The sequence below is a fragment of the Malaya genurostris genome, chromosome 3 (genome assembly GCF_030247185.1).
Source record: "Malaya genurostris strain Urasoe2022 chromosome 3, Malgen_1.1, whole genome shotgun sequence".
NCBI lineage: Eukaryota > Metazoa > Arthropoda > Insecta > Diptera > Culicidae > Malaya > Malaya genurostris.
The window spans coordinates 18,415,731-18,440,112 of NC_080572.1; the positions used below are offsets into that span (position 1 = coordinate 18,415,731).

General features: G+C 38.0%; 2 protein-coding genes across 4 annotated transcripts in view; one reads left to right on the forward strand and one right to left on the reverse strand.

Moving 5' to 3' along the window:
- LOC131436284 (uncharacterized) overlaps nucleotides 1-15,386 on the reverse strand; it is a 40,935-nt gene extending 25,549 nt beyond the window's left edge. The window contains exon 1 of one of the 2 annotated variants that reach the window (XM_058604924.1): nucleotides 14,975-15,386. Coding sequence is in view for 1 of the 2 variants with exons in the window: in XM_058604923.1 (XP_058460906.1) it covers nucleotides 4,781-4,835 (55 nt within the window). In the remaining variant the exon portion in view is untranslated. Of the gene's footprint in view, nucleotides 1-4,780; nucleotides 4,987-14,974 lie in introns of those variants that run through there. The other variant, XM_058604923.1, reaches the window with a different exon arrangement.
- Nucleotides 15,387-15,645: 259 nt separating this feature from the next.
- Nucleotides 15,646-22,806, forward strand: LOC131436286 (venom serine protease-like). 2 transcript variants are annotated; one of them, XM_058604926.1, is made up of 4 exons: nucleotides 15,646-15,781; nucleotides 15,909-16,387; nucleotides 21,926-22,028; nucleotides 22,094-22,806. In XM_058604926.1, the coding sequence occupies exons 2-4, from the start codon at nucleotides 15,935-15,937 to the stop codon at nucleotides 22,729-22,731; spliced, it is 1,194 nt and encodes a 397-aa protein (XP_058460909.1). In that variant the 5' UTR covers nucleotides 15,646-15,781; nucleotides 15,909-15,934; the 3' UTR covers nucleotides 22,732-22,806. The 2 variants fall into 2 exon arrangements, with proteins under 2 accessions (XP_058460909.1, XP_058460908.1); XM_058604925.1 differs by having other exon boundaries at nucleotides 15,740-16,387.
- The last annotated feature ends 1,576 nt before the right edge of the window (nucleotides 22,807-24,382 follow it).

Here is a 24,382-nt window from a genome sequence, read left to right on the forward strand (position 1 = left end):
CTTGACATAGCTGTTTAGAAATCGAAAAAAGGTGATGATAGATTTTACCAAAGAAAGTTTTTGATTTTATTCAAGCTTGAAAAAAAATCTTGTCAGAACATAAGTAATATGAGAAAGGCATCATTACACCACTAGGTAAATTTAAAAGGTTTTTAGCTTAAGAATAAATAATGATTTGCGCCCTCAGGGCATGTTCAGGAGTGTTCTAGTTCTAGATGCATAATTTATGTCAGTTTTAAAATTTAAATCTAGAAATTATAACAAAATAAACTGGCAGCCCCAGCAGCGTTTTATCTGTGTTGCAAATATAGAGAAAATAGAACGGCAGCGTATACCAGTTTTAAGTTCGACAGAAGAAATGTTCGAATAATTAAAACTAAAACGGCTTGCTGGGGATACGTTTGTTTCAGTTTCAGTTATATTATAGACCACCCATATGAATCTTGCAGCTGCTGAATTTGCTCTCAGTTGGATCATTTGATGTATTTTAAAATACTTCCACCCTGCGCCCTGGAATAAATTTTTTGAGCACCCTTTTCAATTCTCTTACCGTGATTCTGCACTCTGGAATCATTCCTAAGACGCCCTTTCAAATTTTTCTTGCAAAATATTATTTGTTTAGCTTGAAAATAAATAATTATTTGCGCTTTCAATAGGATTATTTAATGTATCTAAAAATATTTCCACCATGCGCCCTGGAATAAATTTTTTGAGCGCCCTTCTCATTTCTCCTATAGTGATTCTGTGCCCTGGAATCATTCCTAGTGTGCCCTTTGAAATTATCTATACCAGATGTTATTTATTTAGCTTAAAAATAAATAATAATTTTCGCCCTCAGTAGGATCATCTGATGTATTTAAAAATGCTTCCTTCCTGCGCCCTGGATTTAATTATATGGGCGCCTTTTTCTTTTCTTCTTCTGTGATTCTGCGCCCTGGAATCATTCCTAAGGTGCCCGCTTTAAATTTGTCTTACAAAGTTTTTTTAGCTTCAAATTTAATTAGTAGGATCATTTGATGTATTTTAAAATTCTTCCACCCTACGCCCTGGAATTAATTTTATGGGCACCCTTTTCAATTCTTTTGCCGTGATTCTGCGCCCTTGAATCATTTCTAAGGCGCCCTTTCAATTTTTTCTTACAATGTGTTATTTCCGAGAACAAATTTTCTTGATTCCTGAGAAGTTGCAGATTCATGAGCTGGTTAGTCACTGACTAACTGTGACTAACCGCAACTACAGCACGGGTTGTATTGATTTGTAGTGATAAAAATTCTGGAGTACTTTGAGCAGAAGCATTCAATTTTAAAATTTCAATTAAATAACGAAAAGGGTAACATGGTCTGGACGTGCGGTGCATTACCCTGCAGAGGTGAATACTGCTAAAACCTTCTGCCCCCAAAACCTACACCACCATTGTGCAATTCCTTTCAACTATAAATTTGGCCCGGATCTGGTAATGATCTGATTTCAATAAAATATATGGTCGAGACACTAGCAACTCAACAACACAATAAACAACCCTACGCCACATTGCACCATTGCAATTCATAATCATTCAGTTAAGCCCAATTGTTACCATTTCGTGCAGCATCGATAATTATCCAAGATTTAGCGCGTAGTCCACAATGCGCTGAAAGCACTATGCCAAGGACAAAAATATCTTCCCGACCTCAGGAGCTATTATTTAACTGGATCCAACTTTCCTCATGCATAATTTGATATAATCCGCCACACTATAGCAGCTTGATATACGAGGCTACCGGATGCCTTCTCCGCCATTCCGGGTGCGTCATGCCGGTGGAACCTAGATTATGTTCATGGCCTGTCCACCGCACGTGTAATCTGTCTGTGTGAACTGGTTTGTCGGTCGAAGCCAGAGCACCTCGCCATGCTTACGAGCCCGCGCGGTATGTGGCTGAGTGGGTTGTAAATTTCTTCCCGACCATTAAATTTAACCGCGGACAAGAGAACGGGAATATTCCGATCCGGATTCAGGATATCTTCATTGTGGCACCAGACTATTCATACAACACATAGGGGAACGCTTGACTTCTATACGTGTATATGAGCGACCCCTTCGTTTCAACGCGTGTAGTATTGGTATGTATGCCCACGCTACATAAACAACGCGGAAACCAACAAGCTGCCCCCAGAGACCAGCTTCCCAGGAGAAAAAAGCATCATGTATTATGCAGACAGAATAATGTAACTTACACAGAAGTTTTAAATAGATGCTTGACAGGAGAAAAATGACCTGCATGGTAATGGCATCGGATTAGGTAAACCGGCTTGGCAAATGAAAAAGCACAGTGTTCTTGCGGTGCACATGATGAGCCGCGGTTAATTGAATATTTTCTCTTTCAAGAAAGTTAGTCATAACTCTTCTACGCGCCTGACGAAGTTTCCGCATGTCATGAGAATCGATCATAACAGTAATTGCTTTTTCCTTATTACTATCCGTTTGCGATACTATCAGCGAAAATTTTACGGGTTTGTGGATTCTGACATTAACATTTGGCAGATAGTTTTGTTTCTTAGAGTTGACGAATTTTACTCACCTGTTTATTGACATTTAAGCCACATACGACAGAAGGCATAGGCACAATTCTTGGCAGATTATCCTAGAATACTGAATACCAGCATGCGCTTGATCAAAGCGAAGATGAGTCAAGCTGTGTGCTGGAGCGCTCTCATGTTCGTTCGAATTTCAAGCTACTCTTACATCTACTACTTAATGTGGCTTGGAAAAGTGTTTTTAGAAGTGCGAGTAATGTATGGTACGCATATTCGAGTTTCCCACCTTCTGGGCATTGCTAAAAAAGTTATTGTCGGGATACATAACTTTGAGATGATGACAAAAGCATATATCGAACGCAAGATCAAATCTAGCGGCTCAGATGTGAAATGAACACGAAAAAGGCAAAATTCATTAGAATAAGAAACACTCCTCCTGTCCGCTACGAATATCGATAGACGGGCGACGGTTTATGAATTCCAGTAGTTCGACAGACGATAGAAGAAAATACTGAGACGTCTTTTAGTGGGAAATTGAGTATACTTCGGACTCCGCAAAATTTCAACTAGTTTTCGGAAGAAATGAACAGCAAACCATCTATAGTGAAGTGCAGATGTATGACGAAAACTCCCTGCGAAACACCTTCAGGTTAATACCGGGTTTCAATCAAATGAATATAATCCTAATAAAAACTAAGAAAAACGGAACTTACGGGATGACTACCTAGTGGAAATAATTGTTGAATCTGATAACAAGATGAGAATCTGCTCCTGCACGTTACGATTCAACTAAGCCACTGATTGATGTCTTGATAAAATCAGACCGTTCGAGTAAACTTAGACAAATATGATTTTGAAGAGGGGATCATCAAGCGCTTGCTCCGCTTTAATATGAGTTTTCTGGCGCCTTAAAAAATGTTCAACAGAGGTCATGTATAGTTGCATCTGATATTGTAATTTAATCAATCATATGGGAATCTACTACGTGAGATGAAAAGTAACGTTGTAAACCGCCAAAATGCACTGCAATTAAAAAACAAAATTCTTTTTTTATCCAACTGGTGTAATGATTCCATTCTCATATTACTTATCTTTTCAAAAACATCACCAAATGATTTGCGAAAATCGGTTTACCCGTTGCTAAGAAATCAAAGTGAATTCTGGTTTTGGAGCTTTTCTTTACCACTACCAGTGCTTTCGGAACCGAAAACTTGGGACTAGTAGTCCCAAAGTAGGTTAATATATCCACTGACTAACAAGATCTACCAACTAGATAAATTTAGGTAAGTTTTATACAAATTTGCACCTCGTTTCGCCATCGCTCATGAGAATATTCTCAGGAGATTGAACCAGAAAGTCGAATCGGGATAAAACTCAATAGCATAGAACCTTTCATTTGAATCTGAGTTTCGAAAATCGGTTCAGTCATCTCTGAGAATATCGTGTGACATTATTTGTCACATACACATAGCCATTCATACATACACACACATATATTTTGTGATATCAACGAACTGAATCGAATGACACTCCGTTCAAAAGTCGGTTTTCACAGTGATTGCATAGCCTTTCCATATTAGAAAGGCAAAAAAATTACATTGTCTTATCAAATTCCATAATTGCTTAGCGGGTTGAAGGTTCAATGCATAAGGCGCTGATCTTACAATCCAGTTGTCGTATATTTGAGCCCCAACTTGGAACGATTTTTAGTATCAGTAGGATCGTAGTACGCTATAAATCGGTTATGAAGTCTGTTCAAATAGAATGGTCAAACTCCACAAAAGGAATGCAATGCCAAGACTTCTCTTTTTGTTTTGATCACCGATTTATGTTTACGTGTTTATTTACTATTTACTTATCTGACCAAGATCCATGCAATGCACTTGTTGTTCCCTACGACTCTGAGTATGCCAATCTAAAAATCAGATTCAAGAATCTACATTCTTCGAGCAATATCGTACTATTATCAGAGCTTACATTATTATATGTAAGTAATCGAAACGAATTTTAATGTTCGATCAACTGGCTTCTTCTATGATCACTCTCAGTGAATTAGTCTCTCCTGAAAAACACCAAGCTCAAACAGCGTCAACAAAAATACATTTATACACTCAACTGATCTAAGATTATAATTTAAAAATAGAACTACGCAAAAAAAATTTGCCGAAAATGGTTTTCAACTGACTTTCAATCTGAATATTATTGTAACTTGTCAAGGCCATTGTTCCGACTACAAGATAATTAGGAAAATTTCGTTGAAAATCACCTTTTTCTCGAACATCCAACTTCCACCCGGCCGAATACTTTTTAGTCTCCGTCATTATTATATTGAGTAGTTTTTAGTCACTTATTTCAAATTGGTTGCTATCGTTTTCCGAACAAAACTTTGGAATCAAACTTTAGTTCCCGTATTAACAACTACCTTTATCTAATTGTTTGTTTCCGAAACTGATCCTCTTTCTTGTTACTACGGAAAATCTCTCGATACTGATATCCGAGAGAAAATTACTTCGGTACAGTGGCCCAGTTGCGCTAGAAAAGCGGAAAATGCGAGAACTTATTTTCACTTACGAAGTGAAAATCGCCCTCCTATTTATCCTATCCCCGTCTCTCTACAAACCATAGATTTAGATTTCCCATGAGCGCAGCGCAGTGTCTGTGCATTTTACGCAACCGGCATCGATCGTGATCTTTTCGAGAGCTTGTGGCCAAGAGCAAACATTGCGCCGGTTGCAGAGACTTGCTCACATAAACAGTATGGGCATCCGGCCGCTCTCACGTTGTTTCGGAATCAAAGTGCTTGCCCAGCTGATGCCAGTGCAAATCAAATGCCGCTGAAGAGAATAGAAAGCATATGGAAAACTGAGACTAAGAAAATAGGAATATATCTAACCCAGTAAGAATGTTGACTCCATGTGTCGTCACAGCAGTTAGTCTCTCTTGTTTGATCGCTCAAACACGTGTTGATTTCAAGGTTCTACGATGACGAAAAACTTCACTTTGGATGCTGTATTCAGCTTGGATTGGTGTATGTTAGCCCAAGCAGAAATTAAAAATAAAGATTGATAATTAAAGATCAAATTGGATTGGATAAAAATTCGTACAAAAATCTGTCGGTACATAAAGTGGTATATTCTATCAATTAAACCATTATCAATTAAACCATTATCAACAACACATTTACTTCCTTCTTTTGCTTCCATATCATTCACCCCTTTTCTACTCTTAGCAACCATCTTATCAACCATAGTGGAGTGCAAATAAAAGAAGGAAGGCGCAGGTGATTTAAACACTAGTTGCATTAGCTACTGGAAGTGCCCATATTATGTATACTGCGAAAATCGGACGTTATCAGAGCAGGACAAGTTGGACGGATATCGGGTGATGATCTGGTGAAGACGGTTCTTGAAGACGACCCTATCGGAACGGGATGACGAGTCGCCAGCGAACACGGTCAAAAGGCGACCAGCGGACTCTGCGGCCAATGTTTCGAAGGTTATACCTTCCGGAGATATAATCTAATGAATGGCGCAGCCATTAAACTGTACTTTTTTCTATATCGATGATGGCTCAACCGATTTAGATAATCATAGGTTCGCCTTATGCGATAGTACCAAAATGAGAGGGTGTAAAATGGCTGTTTTGTCTTTCTCAAACAGAAAGGCTATGCAATCACTGTGAAAATTGACTTTTGAACGAAGGCCCGAAGGGACGAGTGTCATACACCATTCGACTCAGTTCGTCGATATCACAAAATGTCTGTGTGTGTATTTACAACTGTGTGTATGAGACAAATAATGCCACTCAATTTTCTCAGAGATGGCTGAACCGGTTCTAACAAACTCCGATTCAAATGAAAGGTATTATGGTCCCATAGATTGCTATTGAATTTTATCCCGATCCAATTTCCGGTTCCGGAATTACAGGGTGAAATGCATCAAAAAATGGAAAAAATTGCCATTCACTTTTCTCAGAGATGACTGAACCGATTCACACAAGCTTAGATTCAAACGAAAAGTCTTATGATCCCATCGCTTGCTAATGTATTTCATCTTTATCCAACTTCCGGTTCCGGAATTACAAGGTAATATGTGCAAATCTATGAGAAAATGCGCACTCAGTTTTCTCGAAATTTCGCTCACAAGCTAAGATGCAAATAAAAAAACCTTTAAATTCTTTCAAAAGTCCCAAAAAGTTTATCCAAACTCAACTTTCGGCGAAACGAGGTGCAAATTTGTATAAAGCATACTGGTAAATTCATCTAAATGGTAGATCTTGTTAGTTGGTGGATATATAAACCTACTATGGGACTACTAGTCCCCGGTTTCCGGTTCCAAAAGCACTTATAGTAGTAAAGAAAAGCTCCAAAACCAGAACTTACTTTGATTTCTCAGCAATGGTTGAACCGATTTTCACAAATCTTGGCAAAATAAAGCTCTTTTTGCCATTCTCATATAGAAAGGGTATGCAATCACATGAAAAGTTGACTGGTGTACTATACCATTCGACACAGTTCATCGAGCTGAGAAATGTCTTTGTATATATGTATGTATGTATGTGTGCGATTACGTATAAAAATATATCAAAAAAGCCGTTTCTTCAATTACAGCATCATCAACGTGCACTGCCCACATGAGACCCGATGACGAGAAGGAAGCATTCTACGCGCAGCTGGAACAAACCTACGACAGCTGCCCATGGCGGGATGTAAAACTCGTCATCGGCGACATGAATGCTCAGGTAGGCCGGGAGGCAATGTACAGACCCGTGATCGGGCTGGAGAGCCTGCACGCGGTAACAAACGACAACGGTCAACGATGCGTAAACTTTGCAGCCTCCCGAGGAATGGTAATTCGAAGCACCTTCTTTCCCCGCAAAGATATCCACAATGCCACCTGGAGATCATCTGATCAACATACGGAAAATCAAATCGACCACGTTCTCATCGACGGGCGATTCTTCTCCGACGTCATCAATGTCCGCACCTACCGCAGTGCCAATATCGATTCTGACCACTACCTTGTCGCGGTTTGTATGCGCTCAAAACTATCGACGGTGCACAATACTCGTCGCACAGGAACGCCGGGACTCAATCTCGAGCAGCTACGTAGCATTCGCACTGCAGAGGATTACGCGCAACAACTGGAGCTAGTGCTACCAACGGAAGAGCAGCTTGGCGCGGCGACTCTTGAAGACGGCTGGAGGAACATAAGGTCCGCCGTGAGTAGCACAGCTGCAACCGTTCTAGGCACAAGGTTATCGAATCGAGGGAATGACTGGTTTGACGGCGAATGTCAGTAAGGGCGAGGATGTTGCAACACCGCCCTAGAGCGAACGAGGAACGATACAGACAGGCGCGGAACAGACAGAACACGGTTTTCCTGAAGAAAAGCGCCACCAGGAAGACCAAGATCGCGATGCGATGGAACAGCTGTACCGCGCAAATGACACATGGAAGTTTTATGAGAAAGTGAACTGCTCACGTAGAGGCTACACGCCACAGGCCGAAATGTGCAGAGATACCAGTGGTAACCTTCTCACGAACGAACGTGAGGTGATCGACAGGTGGAAGCAGTACTATAACGAGCATCTGAATGGCGAAGCACAAGATACAGAGATCTGTAATCTGTAGATCTGTAATCTGAACGCCGCCTACAAGCTACTCTCCCAAATCCTTTGCCGTCGTCTATCACCAATAGTTAAGGAATTCGTAGGGCCGTACCAAGCGGGATTTACTGGAGCCCGCGCCACTACGGATCACATATTCGCGATAAGACAAGTACTCCAGAAGTGTCGTGAATACAACGTACCCACGCATTACCTATTCATTGACTTCAAAGCGGCATACGACATAATCGATCGAGAGCAGCTATGGCAGATAATGCACGAATACGGTTTCCCGGATAAACTGACGCAATTGGTCAAAGCAACGATGGATAGAGTGATGTGCTACATCCGAGTATCTGGGACGCTCTCGAGTCCCTTCGAATCTCGGAGAGGGCTACGTGAAGGTGATGGACTTTCTTGTATCTTGTTCAATATTGCCCTGGAAGGTGTGATTCGAAGAGCGAGGATCGACACGAGTGACACGATCTTCCGAAAGTCCGTACAACTTTTTGGCTTCGCTGACGATATTGATATTGTGACACGTAACCTTGAGAAGGTGATGGAAACCTACATCGGACTGAAAGCTGAAGCTAGGCGTATCTGACGGGCCATAAATGCGTCAAAAACAAAATACATGAGAGGAAGAGGCTCTAAAGAACACTACGTCTCCCACCACGAATATTGATAGACGATGACGATGTCGAGGTGGTTGACGAGCTCGTGTATTTGGGCTCACTGGTGACCGCCGATAATGACACCAGCAGAGAAATTCATAGACGTATTTTGGCAGGGAATCGTGCGTACTTTGGACTCAGAAAAACCCTTCGATCAAGAAAAGTACGCTAACGCACGAAATTGACCATCTACAAAACGCTCATTAGACCGGTTGTTCTCTATGGCCACGAGACGTGGACTATGTTGGCAGAGGACCAACGCGCCCTCAGTGTTTTCGAAAGAAAGGTACTGAGGACCATCTATGGCGGAGTGCAGATGGAAGACGGAACGTGGAGACGGCGTATGAATCACGAATTGCAACAGCTGCTAGGAGAACCACCCATCGTACGGACAGCTAAAATCGGACGTCTACGATGGGCTGGGCATGTCATAAGGATGTCGGACGACAACCCAGCGAAAATGGTTCTTGAATCTAATCCGACTGGTACAAGAAGAAGAGGAGCGCAGCGAGCAAGGTAGATCGATCAAGTGGAGGGTGATCTCAGAAGCATCCGTGCCTTGAGTGGCTGGCGACGAGCAGCCATGGACCGTGTTATGTGGAGACGTATGCTTGATACAGCAAAGAACACCCCAGGCCTATAGCTGTTAGGTAAAGGTAAGTACGAATGTTTGAAGGGTCGATTGGTTTTGAAAAACAATTTTTTAGTTTCATAAATACGTTTATTTCATAAGGCAATATACATTAGTTTTTCTTCGCCTTAGCATCCACTATACATGGTACTTTAAACCTAATACATTTCGAATGTCATATTAGTATGTTGGAATTCATTAGTTAATCTAAACATTGTTATCATGCGATATGCTATTATAAATTAAATTATGAAATTAAAACATTTTCTCAGAGTCTATATGTCTGAACTTACTTGAAAATATTTTTGGGATTTCCATCGAGCATAGGTGATCCGGTCCAGTAACAGCTTTGGGTCCAGTAACTGAAACCACGCCATCATCTGCCAATTGTCTTAGTGTGCATGGGGTTACTAGACAGCTGTCAATGTCATTCACGAAAAAATTGAAGGGGCGCGGACTGAAACATGAGCCTTGCGGGAGACCCATGTAGCTAATTCTGGATGTTACCAAATCGCCATGTGAAAAATGCATGCGCTTCTCAGATAAAAGGTTGTGAAAATAATTATTAAAAACCGCTGGAAGTCCATGTTAGTGGAACTTGTCTAAAAAAATACCGATGAAAACTGGATCAAAGGCTCCTTTAATGTCTAAAAATACAGATGACATTTGTTGTTTTTGGACGAAGGAAATTTGTATAGTCAGACTGTATTTCTACGGAAGCCAAACTGAGTATCTGATAACAAGCCGTTAACCTCAACCCAAGTGTCGAGACGTCGAAGAATAATTTAATTCTGTCCAACCCAGGAGCGTTATTGTTACAAGACAAGAGTGCTATAGGAAATTCCATCATAGAAAGGGGGTATCAATAGAACCATTATTTGAGTTAGACTCCCGAAAAATGCTCTGCGTAGGAACAGAATCTGGGCAAACTTTCCGGTTCGAGTACTCATCACTCTCAGTTCCTACGTTACGATTCCTTATTCGTCTGGCCGTGTTCCAAAGAGTGTTCATTAGGGTTTCTCTAGACAAACCTTCGGCAAAATGTATCCAATAGCTACATTTCCCAAGTAGCAATACGCAACTAGTTCTGATACGACAAAGTCCAAACTATGTTGCAACAAGAGCACGAATATGTTTTTATGTTATACTGGTTAAAACATGGTGACAGCAATGCTTCATCATAACATAACTAGTTACGAAATAGTTATTTAGGTTTCCAATCATAACATATTTGTGTCATATTGAATTAAATATAATTTATAAGCTATCGTTACTCAATCCAAACATATCTTTAATCACAACAAGGCTTCTAGCTACTAATTGAAAATAAGTTTATTTGACTTCAATAGTAGCAACCCGTGACTAGTTTTGATACCACTTAACCTAACTGTGTTGCAACAAGAGCACGAACATGTTTTTTATGTTATACTGGTTAAAACAAGGTGACAGCAGTGTTTCTTTATAACGTAAACATTGAACTAACTATCATTTGTAAGTTATCGTTACTTGATTCTAACATATCTTTAATCACAGCTATGCTTTAATCTACTAGTTAAAAAAAGGTTTATTTTCCGTTGCGAAACCATTATAAATACGTTAGCGTATATGTGAATCGTTACTGTGAATTGATATAGCAATAACATAGATATTATAAGATTATAACATAAAATTTCTTCCTTGATTCAGATAGTTATCGGTAGGTTTTCCTAACGTTATGATAACGAAAATGCAAACAAAAAACTTTTGTTGGCTTAAATATGGCGAACACAATATGGAGTCTCAAGAAGTGTATGAAACATAAATAAAACCAGGATATTACTTTTTTCAAAACTACTTTTTGCCGAAAATAGTGAAAGGCAGAATAGTCATTTTTGTTCTATGCACTGTCATAAATACGAAGAAAATAATATAGGGATTGAGCATCGATTGTTATAATATTATAATTCTCATGATATCTGAATTTAAAATGATGAGAAATCACTCTGCTTCGGATAATTTTCAGCACTCTGAACATGGGGTTATTTTGTTGTTTATTTTTTATATCTTTATAAACAGATTTTGATTGGAGGCGCATGAAAAACAGCTAAGTAAAATTGAATTCCGCTCGTCAGTTTTAAAATCGTTGTGAAATTTTTACCTTGTATCAAGTTTGTGATTTAAAGTACTCTTCTGCTTTTTATTGATGATAGAAAAAGTATTCTGGATTCATTCAATGTTTATAATGTCGATGGTGACTAAGTTTCAACTAGTTAACTTGAAAACAAGTTATTTTCAAGTTATGCAAAGATAAGTTATTTCAGTATGGCATTACAACGTAACGACAACTTATTTTTAGCCGACTTAACATCTAGTAGAAACTGCGCTTTTTGAGTCATGCGAGTGGTTAGATGTTAGTATTAATCACTCAAATATCTGGTTGCAAACTAGTCACAAACAAGCTAGCGTAACAAAAATTGTTACTTGGGTTCTTGGCCCCTTGTGCTCTTGTATCTGCTTTCTAAGACCAAAAATTCTTAGGAGTTTCTCCTGGTCGTTTTAAAAACGTCTTGCAAGCATTTTGTTTCGCGCTCTTAGCATCTGAGCATTCTTTGTCCCACCAAAGGTTTAGAGGCCTTCTGTTAGTCGTCGGACCAAGAAATTTGGGCTTGTTCTACGACCACCAGAATCAAACAAACGAGGAAGTCATATCCTCCTAGCAGGGGGAGTTCTTCCATTGAATTTAAGACACTTGAAACATTACTTTGTTATTTGATCCAGTCAATATTTTTTTGTCAAATCATATGGAATATTTTCTGAATTAGCAATGCATTTGTTACTGCTAATTGAGATGATGATTGATAAATGATCGCTACCGTGTAAATCAGGAAATGTTTTCCAGGTGCAATCTAGTCGAATTGAAGTCAAGCAAAGAGATAAATCTAATGCACTTGGACGTGCAGGAGGTCTTGGGATCCGTGTCATACTACCCATATTTAATATTGTCATGTTAAAATTGTCGCAAATATTATATGTTAAAGAGGATCTGTTATCATTATTAGCCTACATAATTCCGTGCGAATTGAAATCTCTCAAAATCAATCGTGGAGCGTTCAACCAGTTCATTAAGCAGTCGCTGTCCAACTTGTGCTCTTGGAGGAATATACATAAACCGAAATATACAAATGGAATCTTTAATTTATAAAAGGAATAGCATTTCTTAATTCCTAAAAGCACTCCACCATACGGTTCAGAAATATTGAATACTGCGAAAATTCATTTTACAATTTCCGAAAACTTCAGCAATCCTGTTGGTGGCTGTGAGACGAAGCCCACTAGATTATTGTCCTTTTTTGTGCTAGTTCCTGGGTTGGTTTGTGAATATGACAAACCAGAAGGCACAGTTTTTGCGTTTTAGATTTAACACGGGGATCTTTTTTGAAGGTGTAATTTTAGGTGCCTTTTTGATCATTTGGGAGAGGACTTCTTCCTCTTAACAGAACCTTGAGGAGTGATAAACGATGTATCTTCACTATTCTCAACAGAGTCAGATTCCTCTCACTCTAGATTTAAAAAACCGTTTTCTATTTCGAGAGGGGGGACATCAATAACTGTTTTAAGCATTTCTGCATATGAGCGCTTAGACCGTGCCTTTAAAGAAAGCTTAATTTTATCTTTAGGTAACTTGAATGCAGCGCATACTGAGAGATCATGAGGACTCTCCCCACAATAAACACATTTTTCAATGTCTTTATCGCAAATAAAGACTGTCCCAGAAAGGATGGACGCAACCAAAAACCGCTGCTATTTCGCAATGGTTCAGAATCAGTAAATTTTTATGGCTGCGTCCTGTTATTTACACTCTTCTCTAACCAATGCGTGGACTTTCAGCAGAACAACGTCGAAAAATTGTGTACAAATGGTGCACAGAACGCGGACTGACATTGGGAAAGATAGCAAAAATGGAAGGAGTAAGTGAAAAAGTCATGCGAAATGCAATCAGTAAGTTCGGTGTTATCCTCCCTCCTTTGATGATAAACCGAAAACGGGTCGAAAAAAAGGTCCTGCTAACACTCAGTTGGATAAACGTATACTGAAGGCGTTCGAGAAAAAGAAGGAGGTTTCAGTTCGGAATGTGGCCAAAAAAGTAGGCACTTCGAAGTAAAATGTTCTTCGTGCTAAAGAACGTTTGAATCTTCGAACATATAAGAAGCAGAAAAAACCAAAACGTAGTCCGAAACAAGAAGCATCGATCAGGCCGAGGGATCGAAAGTTGTACAATACGATTCTTGCTGGAAATTTGAACTGCATAATCATGGACGACGAAACCTACGTGAAAATCGATTACAAATCCTTGCCGGGACCACAATATTATACGGTGCGAGAAGGGCAAGTGTTGAACCCGTCCGTAACATCGATTGAAGTCGAAAAATTTGGTAAGAAAGCTATGGTCTGGCAAGCAATTCGTAGCTGCGGTAAGATTTCGAAACCATTCATAATCACTGCTTCAATAAACAACGAAATATACATCAAGGAATGTTTACAAAAACGACTTCTACCCATGATTCGAAGCCACAAGGATCCTGTTGTCTTCTGGTTAGATCTTGCTTCTTGCCACTACTCGAAATCAACGGTAGAATATTATACTACCAAAAATGTCACTTTCGTCCCAAAAGACATGGATCCACCAAATTGCCCACAACTTCGACCAATTGAGGAATTTTGGGCATTAACGAAGGAACATCTTAGGAAACATGTCTCGGCAGACGAAACCATTCAACAGTTCGAAATAGATTGTGAAAAAGTGTCAAAACTTGTCGCAAAGGAGTCTGTACGGAATTCAATGAGGAACGTTCTCAAGAAGGTGCGCCAGCTAGTCTACAATGGCTAAGTAGCAAATGTTGAGAATAATATTCTAATATAATATTATCAGTATATCAAATAAAATTTGAATATCTAACACTTGTGAATTATTTACAGCAAAATCAAAGTGCGTCCATACTTTCTGGGACAGTCTTTATTATCTTTATAGGGCCCTTCACATCGGATACATTTAGGCTTATTAATACAATAAGTTTTTTACTGTTCGTGCAATTCATAACATGCGAAACAAAAAGCCGAACAGGAAGTCACGAATTCAGTGACAACACCGTAAATTTCCACATCCTTCGATGGAATGTAAAGTCGATATTCAATAGCGAATAATTCTCAGGTTACTATCACGTTGGCCTGTTGCAACTCGTTACCAATAATTCGAATTTTATCTTCATTAACTTTTGAAATTTCAACTAATTCAGAGAAATGTGATGTCAAATCTTTCGTAATTTGCATCAAGTTCAATTGCTTTAATTTTCGCCGAAAATAGACTATCCATGGTCCAGACCTATCATCTGGATAATGTTTAGCCCTGGGAGTATTAATGCTCGTACTAATATCCGGAATCGGATCGGATCTTCCATGAGATCATCCATTACATTAATTGTTTTTTTTTTAATTAATAATATCAAAATGGAAGCTTATGAATCTTAAAATTTCAGTTACAGTAAAAATAATTAAATCAAATTAAATCTACCTTGTTGCTGTTGTCACTGTTGCTCTGTCGTGAAGAACGACGTGAAGCTCGCTCGACGATTTCCAATTGGCAGTCTTCTGGTATCGTTTTCTGCTATCTCTGTTGCTCTGTCGTCGTGGTCACCACTGAACTTGGCGTATGCTGCCTGTACCTGGCCACAGATACAGCGCTATTGCTCTTGGTGACGTAGTTGTGATAATATATTGTTTCATTGACAAAGATAATGAACTAAGATTCTACTGATTATACAAATCCCTTATCTTATTATTTTGTCCGACACTATACATTTAATTATATTAGCATCTACAGATATCTCTTAAGTGATACTGATAGACAATGCTTACGTATCAATTGTAGAAGTACTATCTTACGGACTCGAATAAGCACAATCTGATCCTACGTGCACTTTAAAACTTCTTATCATAATGCAATTGTAGATATGTGAGATATACAATCATGTTGAACGGCATATCTTTTAACATGAACTTGTTAGTTTTAATACCTGGTAAAAGTTTGATAGGTTATAATTCTGAATGTAAGATGAGATTATATTTATGAAAATTTACATTCGAGATATTACAACCAGTCAAACAGGAAAGATACCATGCAGTAGACATCCGAAGTGTATCTTGTGATAACAAAAAATTGCAACACGAAAACAACATTTCAACACAATAATATACTATCACATACAATGACTAGGTATTCACTCGAAGCTCTCCTTGAGTGAAAAACATATAGTTCTAACAACATGCGAACGTGGCCATTTGTTCGTCTACATCCAAACAGATACCGCCCCAACAGATCGTTAGTATCACTTCGAATATTTGCACAACTGGGACGACATCTTTTCGAATGCGAAAGCTCCAATACAGTTTTATAATGATTTGAAGTACTATCGAGGTTCTATTATTATTTTTCCAAATGCTAACAGATTACGGTCGATAACGCTTGTTCGAAATGGGCCTGCTTGTGACTTCATTTGGATTGATATGCATATTAAAGTTGTACAGTTGTGCAGTTTCCTACGCGGGTTGTGATTATAGCTACAACTATCCCTCTAACACAGTCGGATACGTTCAATCACCGAATTGGAGTAACTACTACAAAGGAGGCACGAATTGTCGGTTCACCATCCAGGCACCTGCCAGACACTACCTCTATGCGCAATGTTACGATATGTACCTACCGTCCAGCTACGGCTGTTACTATGATAAACTTTTAGTTTCACCTACCGGAAATAATGCTTTGGCCGACGCCGAGGTTCGATGTGGCAGTACAACGTTCAACGTGGCTTCGACGGGGAACAAGATGGTAATAGCACTGCAAACCTTGACTCAATCTACGGGAGGACGTTTCCGGTGTCAGATTACTGCTGTACCATTAAAGTGCGACTGCGGCACTAGACTGACGGTGAGTAGCATCTGTGACATTACCTACCAGGCTAAGTAGTTCAATTCACAATTTCTTGTAACGCATACTGCCAACATAAAGTTGCAGTGAAAACGATCACTTAGAAAAATTGAACTTCAACTAAAATATTTTGCACTAATAGCTATTGTGAAGTTACAATTATTATTCATAATTTTCTAGCTTGTTCCCGATTTTGAGATACCAGAAGAATGAAATATAAATGAAAATATATTTGATTATCTCAGGTAACCTATTTTCAATGCGTGGAGCAACTAATTCAAAAAAGAGTAGTGTTGGGAAAAAATCAAAATTTCGAATAACGCCACTGAAATTTTTCAGAAGTGATTTTCAAACAAAAAATCATCGATCAGAAAACTCAATGCAAAAAGGTTTAGTGCTGGTTTTTTGCAAACGCGGTTTTCACTAAAACTGATTATTATTAGTTGTGAAAAGTTCACTACTGAACATTCTGCTCGATGATATTTATGATATCTGATATGATTCTCGAACAGAAGATTTTTAGGAAATGAATTTTCATAGCTATTATATCTCAACATTTTGAAAAATACATGATGAATAAAATCGCCGATGAACAAAAACAGAATCTGACTGAAAATGTTCAGTGCGTGTAGGGTGGTTGATAAGTGGATTTCTAGTAATGATGTGATCGAGTTTTAGTTTGCAATGCCGTGGTGGTGGAGTAATATCATCAATAAAGGCAGCAAGTACTGTGATTAATTATGACTATAATGATAAAGAAACATTATTAAAAAACCAGTCACAAAACATGTTATGCTACTGATTGAAAATATAGCCCAATTAAACTTAAATATTGTACGTAAAAGTAATATAAGCGCAGGTTATCACTTCGCCCATTAAAACGCGCCAGACGCAGGCAAATGATGGAAATGTCTCAGACATACTGACAATGCTGCGTTCCTATTACTTTTATGAATTAAATTCATGCTAAATAGTGTTTTATTGGGTTTAATCTAAATAATGCAGTGTAATCAACCAGCTTAAAACCAACCAGCCAGAATTAAAACAGTCTTTTGTCGTTTTTATCACTATTTGCAATGTGCTAAAAAATATTATTGTTCATATTGACCACCACACGTGCTTCGAAAATATTGCAGTCATTATTTCTCAGTTTCGAGTTTATTCAGTAGAGAATTTATTATTGCTGGAAATACAGTAATTGAATCTTGAATGAATCACTTCAGTTTCGAACGGAAGCGTAAAGGAAATTCAGCATCGAAATATCATCGGACACTCTTCTCCCTTTCGATTATCTCTTTAGCGATATTTCTGTGGTTGAAAATTCGTCATCATCACGCACATGAAGTCTGACGTCTTCAGACTGGCCTACATCAGATTCTACACTGTGAACGAATTTTGTTCGTGGTTGAGTCTTTGTTAATAATTTAAATTTATTGTTAATTCTCATTTCTCTTGTATGTTTTTCCTTATAGTTATGAATAATAGCAAAATATCTCAATTCGTTAGAAAAATGTGAATGTTTCACGAATATCAAAAAGCAACTCGACCAACCAAGTGCGTATACAGATGGAGGTGCTTTAGGGTTTCAAACCCCTTCAGAAAGTCAAAGAAAATTTCATTTTAGAGAAACCTTCCTGTTTAAATAAAAAAATAAATCAACTATAAAATGAATAAATTTCTACAAACGACTTTTTAACCACAAATTTTTCATGCGAATAACATATATACATATATCCGTTCGTATGGCAATCGATCAACATGTTCCGAAACACCCTTCGAAATTGTTTTCCGGGTACGCGTCTGTGGTAAACCTACCACAATGAATGATTTCGCGACCAATCACGATTTACCAAAACAAAAGTAAGGGTGCAGTGGAAACCGACATATCATTTTATAAAGAGGTATTCCAATAATACCACGTTTTTGGAAATCGGATCCAAGTTACACGTATTACTGTGATGTGTGAAGTGATGTGAAGTGAAGCCACCATCAGTTCAAGGACTTGCCAGTGGATGCGGGTAGACTTACAGTAGCCCCGATATGACTCATCCATTCACCTTCTTACTATAGCTGTTACCGAAAAGCGAACAAAAAGGGTTGGGCGGATACGTAAGTAGAGTCACTTACTCGTATTCCGCGGGAATAAAAGATGCTCTTCCAACCATAATATCCAGTGCATGGATGAAGCATATCGCTATACATGCTTGAACCCGCCTGATGGTTTGTTTGAGAAGGGCGCGTCAGACTCATGTCAAACCTTCAGAAGGAAACAAGTTTCCTTCAAGTGACTTGGGCTGGCTATCCACAATCCCTCGTCCAGTCATCAATTCGTCCGATGCCCTGATGCTCCCTCCTCTTTACGCCCCCGTGCAAAATGTTTTATATTGATAAATACAATGAAACATAGTGTAATGAAATTAATATAACATAAAATGATATAATAGATTACAAAATAATATAACATAACATAATATAATATAATATATTTTAATTAATTATAATATAATACAATGTCATACAATATAATATAATATATTACAAAACATGATATAAAATAACAGTTAATGTAGTGTGTCAGTTATGCTCTTCTATCTTCGCAATACTGCAGGCAGTAGAATATTACTCTTCTAATAACAATAATAATATCTACATCTATAAAAATAATATATGTTATTATTATTGATGACAAATTAATAATAATAACAATAAATACAATTATGAAAATAACAATAAAAAACAATATAATATAGTACAATGAATTATATAATAAATAATAGAATTAATAAAATGATATGTTGCGATATGCTATGATATTATATTACTTGAATTTATATGTCATTTCTCATCCTCTCATTCTGCCATCAACGCATTCCATAGACCATTTGTCACCACAGACACACGTGTAGGCATGAAACAGGAACCAGTGAAAACCAGGCATGGCAAAAACACGGATCCGTTCTGCACGGTACTCACCTTCACTCGTGAGCACACCACCAGGATTATTGAATGCTACGCTTCGTGTCCGTGTTGAATAACAAACACCGAACGCAGCAGAAAAAGCACCCGTAGCGGTGGTCGTGTAATTGCTAAGCAACGGTGCTCGGATTTTCGGGCAGCACTGAAGTCGAGTGTTCCTGGCTTCGGCAAACACCGAGGCCGAGTGTTTCCGAATTTGCCTTATACTTTGCTTGTACTATAAGCGCATATAGTGCCACGCTATGACGAAAAATGCGTTTTAAAGATTAATTCCTTTTTCATCAATACGCGTTTGATTGAATTCAATTGATTGGCAATATAACCAACGCATGGGTGCTCTTCGGTGCCTTCGCGAAATTCAAAACACTCGGCTCCGGTGTTTAACGAAACTGAAAACACGCGGTTTCGGTGTATGCCGAAGCTTGAAACACCAGTGTCGAAAATAAAACTGCGCCACGAGCACCATGGCTTCGGATATTGCGTTTCGTGTTTCACTTTGTGCACTGGCACTCAATGACATTCTCAATACACGAGGTGGCGGTGGTTATATGAAGCACGCAGAGCAGTGCAGTGTTTGGACATGCCTGGTGAGAACCAAGCTCACCTTGTGACGACCTTGATATTTAGTTGAAAGTTACTTTAAAAATGATAACTTATAAGGAAAACAAATTTATATTTTGCGCAGAGGTACGTAGTACTACTCATAACAAACCCTATAATATAATATAATATAATACAACATAATGCAATACAATATAACATAATATAATAGAATACAATATAATATAATATAATATAATAAAATGTGTTATAATACATATAATACAATATAATGTGATATAATGCAATGCAGTATAATACCATACAACATAGTATATAAAAACATAAAATAGTGTAAGACGATAATATATGAAATAATATGCTATGATACAATATAACAGTTAATGTCGCAGTGTAAGTTACGCTCTTCTAATAATAATAATAATAATAATAATAATAATAATAATAATAATAATAATAATAATAATAATAATAATAATAATAATAATAATAATAATAATAATAATAATAATAATAATAATAATAATAATAATAATAATAATAATAATAATAATAATAATAATAATTAAAATAATAATAATAATAATACATGATGTAATAAACAACAGAACTATATGTTGCAACACACTATGATAAACACTGCATTTCAGGATGGGCTTCAACCTACAAGCCATTTCGCACCCTCTCATTCTGCCACTAACGCAGAAGGCGATAGCACCCAGTCGACGCCGTTCTATTGACCAAATGTCATCATAGACGCTCGGGGAGGCATGAGATAGGGACTTGTGAGGACTTAGTTATCTCACCATTTGACGACCGGATCCAAGTTACACGTATTACTTTACAAAAACTGAAAATTACTCACCGGCTCCGAAAAAAGAACAAACGTGCTCCTGTACAAACGACAATACAAAAACACAAAAAAAAATAGTCGGTATGTGGGTGATCTAAAACTCTACCAAAATCACTTTAGATTTCGCCAATGCACATAATAGTTATTTCAGGAAAGCCTACCTTTCTCATCGACCAACCAGCCCCGGTCTCCCCTATCTCATGTTGTGAATTCAGAAAAAAAATTTGGTAGTAAGACTAATCACAAGTATTCATGCAAGAGGCACTTCATGTGGCACAGTTCGACCCATCATACTGGAAGCCTGAACAATAATTTTCCGGACGTTCACAGTACCACCTTTGATGACAAGGAACTAAAACCCAGTAATTCAGTTTTTGGGTGAATGAATTTCGCTAGATACATCATGCCGCTTAGTTATTTTTTATAACCTGTGAACAACAACAGTAGTTTTGTTAAATATTCGCACATTTATTATTGAATACTCTATGCAAATACTTTTGAAGCTAATTCATTCTTCTTCTGTGTCAATTATTGCCGCTATGCAATTCTTTTTGTACCAAAATCCATTTTCTTCAGCATTCTCACTTGGTCTCACACCGTTGAGGAATCCACAAATCTTACGAAAAATTGTATTGGAGAAGATCTCCACATTTTCTGTAATTACTCAGAAAGTTGGTTCAAATTATATGATTTGCCTTAGTAATATTGCACTTCATTATAGACTGAGTATTTGGATATGAATATTGTGACTGAGATGGCCGGTTCTAGATGACAACCCGTTCGACACTAATGTACTCTCGAAGAATTCAGCTCTCAATTTTTGTGATGAACCAACTATGTTAACAAAGCCTTTTTGAAAGACAAAGCCTTATATATATATATATATATATATATATATATATATATATATATATATATATATATATATATATATATATATATATATATATATATATATATATATATATATATTACATTCCATTTTATCTATTATATTTGGTAACAGTCCTGTATATGGTACGAACGTTAACGTATAAAACTTTGATCTTCACGCAGTATAACTATTTCAATCGTTTCAAAGCGACGTATCTGCTGTGTTTTTATAATTGGAAAATAAATTCAACTGTCTCGGTTTTTCAATTTTTCAGCCTCTGATAGTGGGTGGAGAATCCACTCAACCGAACGAATACCCAATGGCAGCAGCAATCATTGAAATTTCATCCAAATCTCTAGTTTGTGGCGCAACAATTAGTAAGCTTGCTGACACTACATCAAACTAACAGAACTCATTCATCTATCCTAACTCTTTTATCCAGTAACCGACCGGCATAGTTTGACGGCAGCTCATTGCGTCTCGGGACGATCAATTTCCAACTCCGCTCTGTTAGTGGGTGACCATAACATGAAAACTGGAACGGATACGGCCTATGCGAAAGCAATGTTGATTTCCACATTTACCGTCAATTCGGCCTACGATTCCAAGACAAAAACGAACGACATCGCTCTGGTGAGAACGACCGATCAGATTGTGTTCAATCCTGGAGTAAATCGGGCCTGTTTGCCATACGCATACACCAGTTCCAGCTTCAACAATGTCTACCTTACAACACTCGGTTGGGGTACGCTGGACTTCGGCGGACCAATGGCGACCGATCTTCAGAAAGTTGCTCTACAGGTGATGGATCTTGCAACATGTCGATCCAAACTATCCGGAATGAACACTGTTCAGGATAACCAGATCTGTACTTACACGGCTGGAAAGGATAGCTGCCAGTTTGACTCCGGTGGCCCCATGTTGTATGTCGACGCGTCCGGCGGAAAAATGTACGCGATAGGTGTTATAAATTATGGTATAACGTGCGCCTCAAAATATCCCAGTGTCAGTGCCCGCGTTACCTCGTACTTGAACTGGATTGAAACTAACACTGGGTTCAGTTTTTGCGAGAAGACATAATGGAAATCTGCCGCACTTAAATAATGAAAATAATAAAATGGATTTGTAACTGGAAACGCTTTTAAAAATAATTAATAGTTGGTTTCATTTGTAATTCTATTCACACCCGAATGAAACAGCGGCAACAGCTAGAAACACGAACAGTACGATAAGAAATGAGTTACATCGCTTGGGTGGTCCACAGCTTTCCGTGCTTGGCCTCCGATGGAAATGTGTTTTTGATACAACTATTTTACTTCCTGGGGAGGGCAACTGAGCGCGAAGGACGCTGTTCAGTACTCGTTTTTGCTGCGTTATCAATCTGATGAACGACCAACGTGCTGTGCAATAAACTATTAGAACAGTGGGATTACATTGCATTTTTTTTCCAAGATTAGCGAACGATCATGTTCCAACGAGAATCGATATGAAATATGATACATACTATCCAGTTAATATTAAAAAATCGATTTCAACTTAGTACTCATAATCTGCTGATAATTAGCGCTCTTTGCCTAAAGCCAGATTTGATTTTCAATTTTCCCCATCACATCATGTAACGAAAAGTAATCCAAAGAGTAGTATCTCACTGTGGCAAATCTTTCTGACTTAACCGAATGAAATCCTATGGGCACGCTAACAAAAGGAAAACGCCATAAATTGTTATGTTTTCACTACCCTCAAAATCACGCCTTCCTATTCTACTCCTCAGTCTTTTGGAAATCGACCGTTGTTGGCATTGTCGCGGTAGCTCTGTCATCAGCAGCAGCTGGTTTTAATATTTATTTGCAGTCAACAAATAAATGGTCGGCACATTTGGAATTCAACTCCCGCCAACAGTGCAATGAGAACTCTACAAAGCAGCAGTCACCGTTTAGTAAGACCCAATGTCGTACAATTTTCAGCGCACATTCAGTTTCTGAAGTCCTCCGTACAACATTCCACACGACTGAAACGGTAGCTTTTGTACAATTATTTTGAATATATTAAAAGGCGATGCAAAGGCTTGGTACTACATTCCATTGCAGAACTTAACCTTCTGTTTTGATGGATAAGGTACAAGGAAAGGAAGCGTAACTTGTGCAGTTTGATTTCCTTCTTTAAGTAAAAATTCGAATTATGTACTTGTGAAACCAACACGACACACCCCTTTACCATAAACCTACGGCATTCGAATATATATTTACCGTGTCATTAAAATTAGCCTCATTTAAGCAGTCGGAACATTTCCATGTGTACTTGCATTCAATTCATTTTCTGCAAATGCTTATGAGCTCGAATTTGTTGTACATCCACCATTTCCAATAATAAGCGAACACATTCAACGGTATGAAACTTATGTGATGAAAATGAATGGGGTATTTAAATCGATTAAAGAATTCAATTCAAAGGTTGAAATATCTATTTCAATTCCATCTTTTTACATCCAGCTTCGCATTACATAGTATCACAAATAACTCATTATTTTACTCATTCTATGGTTGTAAATGTTTTTAATGTAGTCGCAGTGGCAGTAGTTCTTTGCTTCGATTCTACACTGGACCCTTGATAAGATTTGCTTCTATGAGCGTCTATTTTAAATCAACACACAGACGTTCCAAGGCTATGATGCCCACTTGGTCTCAGTGTGAATTAATTTCATATGGAATAGAAATGTTGAGTTAGTAATTAT